At 33.5% G+C, this 10,759-nt stretch overlaps 1 protein-coding gene across 1 annotated transcript; it reads left to right on the top strand.

Moving 5' to 3' along the window:
• Positions 1-749: 749 nt before the first annotated feature.
• On the top strand, positions 750-9,972 carry LOC132127945 (uncharacterized). Its single transcript, XM_059540151.1, has 6 exons — positions 750-816; positions 996-1,367; positions 1,537-1,572; positions 9,521-9,622; positions 9,713-9,741; positions 9,844-9,972. The coding sequence occupies exons 1-6, from the start codon at positions 774-776 to the stop codon at positions 9,970-9,972; spliced, it is 711 nt and encodes a 236-aa protein (XP_059396134.1). The 5' UTR covers positions 750-773.
• Positions 9,973-10,759: the final 787 nt, after the last annotated feature.

The following is a 10,759-nucleotide window of genomic DNA, read 5'->3' on the forward strand; positions in this document are numbered from 1 at the left end:
ACAGTAGCGAAGCCTGGTTCCAGTTCTGAGATGGAACATGACTCATCCACAAAGGCCACCTCATCGTGCTTGATGCCCAGACACGTGAGACGGTGATCGTGACCATCACACGGTGCCAGGTAACAACCACACAGAGAAACGCACGGGTGAAACGGCATCCTTATAAGTCGTCTTTACAAAGACGCGCCCGTTTATTGCTCTTTTGGAGAAATTGCTCTTTTAGGAAAATGCTCTTTTATGTCCTAAGGTGCACAGGAGAATTGCCACTTGCAGCAACGTGACGTCGAGAGTGACTGACTAAAAGGGAACTCCAGTGTTTCAGCAATGACTAATCTGTATGCCTCTGATTGAACATTATTTTCAAAAACTCATCAGAAATTCTTGTGATTGGATATAACGCTAAAAGATAAAAAAATGAGTAAACAGACATATGGTGCAACACGAGGAGATCTTTAATGCCTCAATCAACACTTTTAATTTCATTTTCACTTTATTTGCAACAGCCGTAATACATTCAGTTCAATTGTGGAGTTAAATTTTTGTCCAATTCGGTGAAATATTTGCCTCAAGTCGTTGTTAATTTCAGCCCGTGGCCAGGGAAAGGTTCTAAGCCTTGCCCAGTCTTACACAAGCTCCGCCTATGCTGGTGTACATGATTAAAAACAACCACCTTAGAGCGCAATGTTCTTTTCTCCAAAAACCAAACCAATGAATGATCATTGAGAGAAGGAACAGGAACATAAGAAGGAGTGTATACGCACAGCACCTCAAACATGACTGGATTATTATACTTCATATGTCTTGTCCTTAAACAGTGTAAGTACACACAGATTTTTTTTACCTGTTATTCCTTTTAAATATATTTTAACTTGTATGAACAATTTGTAAAAAATATGTTTATTTTTAAAAGAAGTTATATTAAAAGACTTCTAGAGTTGACTGGGAACAAGCTGTTACAATTTCAAACACTTAAAGTTGATTTAAATTTATTTCAGGTGCATATGCTGTGTTTGTACTGCGTGTGTCTCAACCAGAGTCAGCAGTGAGAGTTCAGCCTGGACACTCTACAACTCTTCCGTGCTTCACACCAGATGATGGACACTTTAAAGTGTTCTGGTTCAAATTACAAAACAGTTCTGCTCCAGTTTTTGTGGCTTCGGCTGAATCAGACAAAACTGCCATAATAGTTGGAGACAAATTTCAGGATCCCACAAAGTATACATTAACATGGAACAAGCTCAGCTTCAGTCTCTCAGTACTGAACATGGAGCAAACAGACATCGCTGTGTACTACTGTGGGATTATTATTTATCGTGAGATGTATTTTGGAAATGGAACAAGACTGATGTTTGAAGAGCATTTTAATGGTAAGCATTTGATTGGAATGTACCCAGCATATGTACTTTATTTCATGCACCTGAAGTGTGAGAAGAAATACTTTGTGAATAACCTTAGTTTCATGATTTTGTTCATTTTAGATATTGCATTATACATTGTGACTTATAATAATATGAAATGACTTGCTTTGTTTTATAGGAAGGAAAAAAATTCAGGAAAAGGAAGATGACTGCAGTAGGTCCACTTTGATATTCATTAAAAATCACTAAGATTTCAGTTAATATAGCTGAATAGTAAACAGACTAAAAATTAAGAATCAAATATTTTATTTTTTATTTTTTACACTGAAAATAACTAATCCAAGATTCAGTTTGAAATTATTTTCACTCAAAAATTGCTAGTAAATTTAACAAATAATGAAAAATAAATGGCAAATAGCACATTGAATTAAGCATCATATTTTGAAGTAGAATTTCTTTATGTTAATTAGAATGACTTAATTAGTATTTTCTTAAATATATTCCATATTTTTTTATTTACAATTTTGAAAAAAAAAGTTTTACAGTGTACTTTTACAGTTGTTGTAATAATAAAAAAATTATAACATTATTAATTTTAATAATAAGTGTTTTATTTGCTAATTTCAAATTTTTACAATTCAGTGTTGTTAGTTAATGCATGTATACCATGAACAGTTAACTTAAAAATAACATTAACATAGATTAATAAATAACTTTTAACAAATTATTAACAAATGAGACATAATTGTAAAGTGTTACCAGAACAATTTAAAAATAATGTCAACATACTGTACTCTATATTTCATCTTATAGGGAATCAGTCTGTCTTTGTTTGGCCAACACTGATGACAATCATTGTGGTGTCCATACTTCTCAACGTCATTCTATTTTACATCTCAAAGAAACATAGAGCAGGTAATATTTATTTGCCACCTATACTGGTATTTTCAAAGTATGCCCATGATTTTTTATTATTATTATTAAAATCTTACTTTTGTCACTTTTTCAGACACATCAAAGAGCCAAAGAGCTTACCGAAATCATAAACTTGCTACAATACAAATGTTTGTTTTAAAAGATGTGGAGACCCAGGTTGTATACACAGCTGTAAAAGACTATTGATTTTGCATTTCATATTTGATTAAATATTATATTTTTGTTGATAATATTGTTTTAACAAATAAAAAAAGTGTATAGTTTTACTTTGAACTTGTTTTAGAATTAATTGTATCCTTTACTCAACTGGTCTAAGTGCCTGAGTTCCATTTTATTGAAATTACATTACATAATATCAGTGATTTCTATTGTTTTATAGTGTTTTTTTTTTCTTCTTGTCAGATTGCATTTTTTTTTTTTTTTTGTAAAGTTCCAAGGTTACACTGTAAAACATGATGCACAGTTAACTTAGCAAAATGAATTTAATCTTACTTATATGTTTCTGGTCTGTTACTTTCTGTTACAATGAACTTAATTTCTTTGTGTTCAATAAAAAGTTTAAACATGTGGCTCCTTTGTGCATGTGTTGTAGACAGAGGTGCACATAAGATTTTCAGCTTTGTTCTCATAAGAGAACCTGGAAATTTGGTTTGGTCGTCACACTACACAAGCGTTTTTTTTTTCAATAAAATAATAAAGTTTGATAAAACTATTATAAATCATTTTAAACATTTTAAAAGGTATTAATTCTGTATATTACCAAAGACTGATAATACCATCGCGATACATTCTGTATGTCATTGATATTATTCTTCGTTGAGGACACTTTATCAAACCTACAGTGAATGGCATGGCCTTCACTAACATGACGCAATTAGAAATTATAACCATAATGGTCTTCTGACAGATGGATGGATGGGTGCAAACCCAAAGGTAAGCATTATAAATGTACTCCTATTCGTTGTTTTGTCCATGTGATGTTAAATTTCACTCTAAAATTATATTGTTTTTTTGTTGATGTTTTCAACTTCAGCTCTTTGTTATTTTGCATAGTTTATCCCTGTTTGTTGATTTGCACGTCAGGTGGTACTGTCTGAGGTAAATTTATACTTAAATGTATACTTTATTTATTTTAAGTAGTTTAAATTTGTCACTAAAACACGTAACACATGTTCTTGTATAAAATACATTAGACTTTGTCGTTGAGACGCTCACGCGATTCTGTGAGAGGCATTTGAAATACTTTTTTTTTTTTTTAAAAAGGAAACAGAAATTATTTTGTAAAGATTAAATATAAGTCTGACAGAAGACAAAATGAGCATTGTGGAGCTATATTTATATTTGTAATAATAGTTTATATTACAATTGTATTCCAAGACAGTTTGTGAAACGAGATGCTGTGACAATCTCTAACTGAGTCTCAAATCAATTATAGTTCCTGTTTTACCAGCCACATCAGACACTGCTGTACACGGGACTCTGCACTTTTCATTATTGTGCATGCAGATGTTATTCAGGTATGTGTAAACTTGACTATTGCATGAATACTGAATGTACCATCTTTGAATGTACCATAATTTTAATTAGTTAATTGCAGTTGAAATAAAAATGAATTAGAACTTAAAGAAGTTTCTTCTGCTCACCAAGCCCGAATTTATTAGATCCAAATTACAACAACAACAAAAAAACCCGGTTTTTACTGTTCAAAAACTTTTGAGTGCTAGTGTTCTGTATGGACCTAACCAAACTAAATAGTTTGTTGTTTGTTAATTGTAATCCACTGTATGTTGAGTAAAATTTAGTTTTCTTGATTTTTTTTACAAACACACAGTGTCTGTGAGTTGATTTGCATGAGTTTTAATTTAATGCAACCTAAGAGTGTTCATTTTGTCAAGCAGTATAAGTGATGTCTAAATGAGACTGTGGTTAACCCTAAAAAATGTTGAAAATACATTCACATGGATTACATCAAATTTTAACCTTCTAGAGAAGTCATTTGGACGTCTATATAAGACGTTTAGATGTCATAAAAAGAAATCCTCAGGGGAGGTCATTTTAACATGCAACAATGATGTTTTTTGGACGTACGTACATCTTTTGGACGTACTTTTGCATTTGGTATTCTGTGATAAAGACCACCTGGATGTACATTGTCACACAATGATTAATATTTTCAAAATATAACCTTGATGGGATCAGGACATGTGATTTAGCTAGTTAACCATTTTGTGCTAATGGCCCTTATATAATTTCAGGCATATGCTAAGAACAGGTTTAAACAGAAGTGTGAGCGCGGGACTATTTAATGGATTATGCATTCTTCTTTTGTGTGGTTGAATTGTGGTAAGTTATTTACTTTGACAGTCTTGCAGCATGTTAAGAAATGGTAGTGTAATTATAATTTTTCAAGTGTTTGTTAAATTAGTCCCAAAAAGGCCATGTCTCATTCTGAAGGTGTTCACTAACAATATCAAAACTTGCTTTCTTCAAGATGACGGTGCGTCCACATGCAGCGGCTTCTTTCGCTCACGACTAATTGGTGTTTTCATGTTTTTTGTCTTTGTGAGTTGAAGTGTTTTTGTATGTCTTCATCGCATCTACTAGTCTCTAAGCATGCATACAGCCGTGAGTTTCTGCTGGATGTCGGCAGAACTACATTTTTAGAGTTAAACTCCCCACACAGGACCTCGGTCTGCTATGGAGGTCTACACCATCACCGACCCCCACTACTGCATCTCGCCCACAGCGGAGGTGCCACAAGTTGTGTGAGAGGAAGCAGAAGAGGGGTAAGCATGGAGGCATCCGGGCTAGGCTAACAGCTAACCCACAAAAGCCAGCTATGCCCACCATCGTACTGGCTAACATACGTTCTTTGGGCAATAAACTGGACTACATCCGATTACTACGCTCATCTCAGAGGACTGTAAGAGACTGTTGTGTTTTTGTGTTCATGGAAACATGGCTTAGCAACAGCATTTCAGATGGCGCTATTCAGCTCGATCAGCTGACATGCTATTGAGCGGACAGAGCTCTCGTCGCAGGAGGAAAAACCCGCGGCGGTGGGCTTTGTGCTTGCATCAATGATGCATGGTGCCGCAATGCTGTTGTGGCCTGCAAACACTGCTTACCCCTTGTGGAGTTTATGATTATTAACTGCTGGCCGTTCTATATACCGAGGGAATATACAGCCATAGTGCTCGTTGCTGTATACATTCCTCTGAACTCCAACAACAACAACAGGAATGATGCACTAAATTAACTATACCAGCACATCAGTGAGCAGCAGACAGCCCACCCTGATGCTTTTCTCATCATAGCAGGAGATTTCAACCATGCAGACTTGCAGACTGTTTCCAAAAATACACCAACACATTAACTTTCCATGACGAGGTAATAAAATTTTAGACTTTTAGACTTTTACACCACACAGAGAGGAGCCTAAAACGAGCCTGACGCCATCACAACTGCCCTACTTGGAAAATGTCATGACTTTCAATTTCAATTCTCTGTATGTATGTATGTACTGTACATGTGGAAGAACTGACAATAAAGCTAACTTGACTTATTTTTGAGACACTTCATTCTTGGGAATATTAACAACTTGATTGTAGAGACACTATTTGAAGAGAACTGAACTGAGCTAGATGATGATAACATCACTGAATCAACGATGAATTGACTTTAAAGGGATAGTTCACCCAAAAATGAACTTGTAATGTTTATCTGCTTACCCCCAGGGCATCCAAGATGTAGGGGACTTTGTTTCTTCAGTAGAACACAAAACAAGATTTTTTAAATCAAACTATTGCAGTCTATCAGTCTAATAATGTAAGTCGATGGGAATCATGGCTAAAACATTCACTAATACAACACAAAAAACATACACGAACAAAACCAAATTAAACCCTGCAGCTCGTGATGATACATTGATGTGTAAAGACACAAAACAATCGGTCTGTGCAAGAAACTGAACAGTATTTACATTTTTGTTTTTGATCAAACTCTCCTGAGCGCTTTCTCACTTCTCAGTGAGACTTCTCAGACTTATAAGTTCATTACCGCCACCTATCTCTCAAATGGACCATTGACACTCCTAACTGAGATCATAGATAGCGTGTCAATGGTTCATTTGAGAGATAGGTGACAGTAATGCACTTATAGATCTGCAAACCACCATAAAGCAAAAAGAAGAAGAAGACGCCTCATATGCCTGCTGCTGAGAAGTGAAAACACACTCAGGACAGTTCAATAAAAGCAGTTGACTTGCTTTTGACAATTGTTCATAAATATTTTTGTTTGCAGTCTGTTTTTAACAATTTTGTATTTTGAGAATTGTATTAGTAGCATTACTTTCTTTTTGAAAGAAATCCGTAAAACAAGATACATCAAATCAGTCTGAAGGGAATTGTAATTACACATATACAATAAGTTGTGGTAACTTAATTTTTTCAAAGCAACGGATTTCCTCAATTCAAGCAAGTAGACAGAACTCAGATTAACTTGTTAGTCGATTCACACTTTTAAGTAATAACTATTTAATTAATTAAATTTAGTCAAACTTAAAAATAAAAGTGACCACAACAATTTTTTGTTGTTGTTCTTGTTGTTTATTTGTTAATGTAACTTAACTTTTTTTTAATTTTAATTATAAATGAGTTTAATTTACTTAATTTTAAGGCAAAAGATTTCCTAAATTTTAAAAGTAAAGTCAACTGATCGCCTTTTACAGTGTACTTGTCAGTACATTACCCTTAAGTTACTATTTTAAACAACTTTTTCTCACATGGGCTCCAAATATTTTAATAACATTTAATAAAAATAACATTTGGTGCCATCACTGCAAGTGCAAAGATAAGATCACCTTTTGCTGCAACACCAGCAACCATAAAGATGTAGTTTAGATGTTAAAGAGGTAAAAAAAAAAAAAAACCACACACACTTCCTGTAGTGCAAATGATTTGTGATTTGTTACAGCTCAGCCCCCACAAAACGGTGTGATCATTCAGTCCACGCAATTGTTTTTGCTTTGTGATACTTTGAATATTAATTTTGCTTTATTCAATATTCTGGCAATTTCTTTTTGGGAAGCATGCTGATGACAATTTTAGCTGTATGCATGAGAAGCCATGCAACATTTCTTAATGTATGCACAAAAGAATGGACAGACACAGTGGAAAGCATGTAGTGCACACTTTTGGTTTAAACTATCTTTCTCATCCTGTTCTGTGCTACTTTATTTATTTGAAAATTGCTGATAAATTTAGTAATAGAAGAGCTCTTTAGGTTATTTGTTATGTATAACTAAGAGACTATTTGATGTATCCTACTGTGTTCTATACATTATTATATGTTTTTGTTTTTCTCTGAACGTAATGGTGTACATAAACCTTCCGTCCACAGTGGTGACCCATACTTCTACTTTCACACCCTGTGCTGCATCACAACCACAAATACTATTTTCAGAAATGCTTTTCACACATCGCCTCATTTGAGGCGACAACACTGGATTGCAGAGCAATAACAATTGTTACCATTGCTTGTCTTTTTAATGCAGTTGTTAATTTCCTGGTGAGGGCCTGCACAGAAACAGTTTGACACAATACCACAAAGTGGTATTGATTTTTTAAAATCTTAATCATCTTAATGATATGCCGGAGGGTGAATCAAATTCAGGTAAAGGCTAAAAGCTCTTTAACTAAATCTATTAACTATACACATCATAACCGTACATGGCTGTTATGTAATTTTTAATATGTCTGAATTCAACGTGTTAATCACAGTTTAAGAAAAAATACAAAGATCTTTAATGCCTCAATCAACACTTTTAATTTCATTTTCACTTTATTCCTGTTAAACTCTTTAAAAAATCTACTTTATTCGCAACAGCCGTAATACATTCAGTTCAATTGTGGAGTTGAATTTTTGTCCAATTTGGTGAAATATTTGCCTCAAGTCGTTAATTTCAGCCCGTGGCCAGGGAAAGGTTCTAAGCCTTGCCCAGTCTTACACAAGCTCCGCCTATGCTGGTGTACATGATTAAAAACAACCACCTTAGAGCGCAATGTTCTTTTCTCCAAAAACCAAACCAATGAATGATCATTGAGAGAAGGAACAGGAGCATAAGGAGTGTATACGCACAGCACCTCAAACATGACTAGATTATTATACTTCATATGTCTTGTCCTTAAACAGTGTAAGTGCACACAGATTTATTGACCTATTATTCCTTTTAAATATACTTAAACATATATGAACATTTAAAAAAATACTTACTATTTTTAAAAGAAGTGATATTAAAATATTCCTAGAGTTGACTAGGAACAAGCTGTTACAATTTCAAACACTTAAAGTTGATTTAAATTTATTTCAGGTGCATATGCTGTGTTTGTACTGCGTGTGTCTCAACCAGAGTCAGCAGTGAGAGTTCAGCCTGGACACTCTACAACTCTTCCGTGCTTCACACCAGATGATGGACACTTTAAAGTGTTCTGGTTCAAATTACAAAACAGTTCTGCTCCAGTTTTTGTGGCTTCAGCGGAATCAGACAAAACTGCCATAATAGTTGGAGACAAATTTCAGGATCCCACAAAGTATACATTAACATGGAACAAGCTCAGCTTCAGTCTCTCAGTACTGAACATGGAGCAAACAGACATCGCTGTGTACTACTGTGGGATTATTATTTATCGTGAGATGTATTTTGGAAATGGAACAAGACTGATGTTTGAAGAGCATTTTAATGGTAAGCATTTGATTGGAATGTACCCAGCATATGTACTTTATTTCATGCACCTGAAGTGTGAGAAGAAATACTTTGTGAATAGCCTTAGTTTCATGATTTTGTTCATTTTAGATATTGCATTGCATTGTATTATAATATGAAATTACTTGTTTTGTTTATAGGGACAGAAAAAATTAAGGAAAAGGAAGATGACTGCAGTAGGTCCACTTTGATATTCAATAATAAAATCACTATGATTTCAGTTAATATAGCTGAAAAGTAAAGGGACATAAAAATTAAGAAATCAAATATTTTAAAACATTCAAAAATGTGTTTGTTTTTTACACTGAAAATAACTAGTGCAAGATTCAGTTTGAAATTATTTTCACTCAGAAATTGCTTGTTAATTTCACAAATACTTTGCAAATGAGACATAATTGTAAAGTGTTACCAGAACAATTTAAAAATAATGTCAACATACTGTACTCTATATTTCATCTTATAGGGAATCAGTTTGTCTTTGTTTGGCCAACACTGATGACAATCATTGTGGTGTCCATACTTCTCAACGTCATTCTGTTTTACATCTTAAAGAAACATAGAGCAGGTAATATTTATTTGCCGCCTATACTGGTATTTTCAAAGTATGCCCATGCAGTCTTTGTTTTTCTAGTCTAACTTTTGTCAATGTTTCCAGGCATTTCACAAACTAATGCCAGTCAAAATGTAAGACATTTTCTACATATTCTTCATAATTTGGAGCTTTCAAATATTTAAGAGCTGTTAAATGTTGTAATGTATCTTTTTTTTTTTTTTTTTTTTTTTTAGTCAAAAACGGAGGAGGTGAACTATGTAGCATTAACATTTGCTCACAATCAGAAGAAAATTAAACAGAGACCAAAAAAAGATCGAGAGCACCAGGTAACATATGGAGCTGTGAAACATCAAGAGCATTAATGTATTTGAAATGATCATTTAAAATGATTTTACTAACCTACAGTATAACCAATTCAAAGAAATTTTATTTTTCTAACAATTAAAATGCTAAATGCCAGTTTTGACCTGTATAATTTGTGCTGTGTAGTAAATATGCTACAATCTGCAATGTCATGCCCAACTGACTGCTTCAATAATACAATATTTCTGTTGTCTAATGCATCAGAAAATGTTACTATTTTTCGATCAAGTTCTTGTGTACTAATGTTTCACATGCATGAAAAACACGCAAGAGCAGGAGGGTACAGTATACTGAAAAAATGGGTGTAGGATTTACTTTGAAACAATTTTACTCAGAAATTGTTACTAACTTTCACAAATAATTACGAAGTAACAACATGTAGAAAGACTGAAATATTATTTTCTTTTAAAACATACTCTTTGTTTTATTTACAACTTTGAAAAAAAAAAACCTTTGAAAATCTTTGACAAAGATACCTACTATGTTGAGATTACATTTCTGATATTCTTTTTTTAATCTGCAACCATTTTGTCTTTTAAAGCATGTGTAAATTTGTACAGTATGTGTGCACGTGTTTTTGAACAAAATATAACTCAAAACACCTCAGGTATATAAGAACACAACTGGAGTTGAAAACATTAACATTTATTTATTGGTTAAGAGGTTATACATTTTATGATAAATATGGTCTTTTATTGTATTATTGGCAAAGATACTATGATTCAATTTGCATTTCAATACATAAATACAAAATCTGAGGTAGGGCCTCAAGGATTAATGACTTTT

Source organism: Carassius carassius, chromosome 3, assembly GCF_963082965.1.
Source record: "Carassius carassius chromosome 3, fCarCar2.1, whole genome shotgun sequence".
NCBI lineage: Eukaryota > Metazoa > Chordata > Actinopteri > Cypriniformes > Cyprinidae > Carassius > Carassius carassius.

Bases quoted from the DNA above. Each gene is read 5' to 3' on its own strand.
- LOC132127945 (XM_059540151.1), top strand. From the start codon at position 774: ATGACTGGATTATTATACTTCATATGTCTTGTCCTTAAACAGT. The intron at 817-995 runs GTAAGTACACAC...AATTTATTTCAG, and splicing joins ATGTCTTGTCCTTAAACAGT to GTGCATATGCTGTGTTTGTA. The intron at 1,368-1,536 runs GTAAGCATTTGA...TTTGTTTTATAG, and splicing joins GTTTGAAGAGCATTTTAATG to GAAGGAAAAAAATTCAGGAA.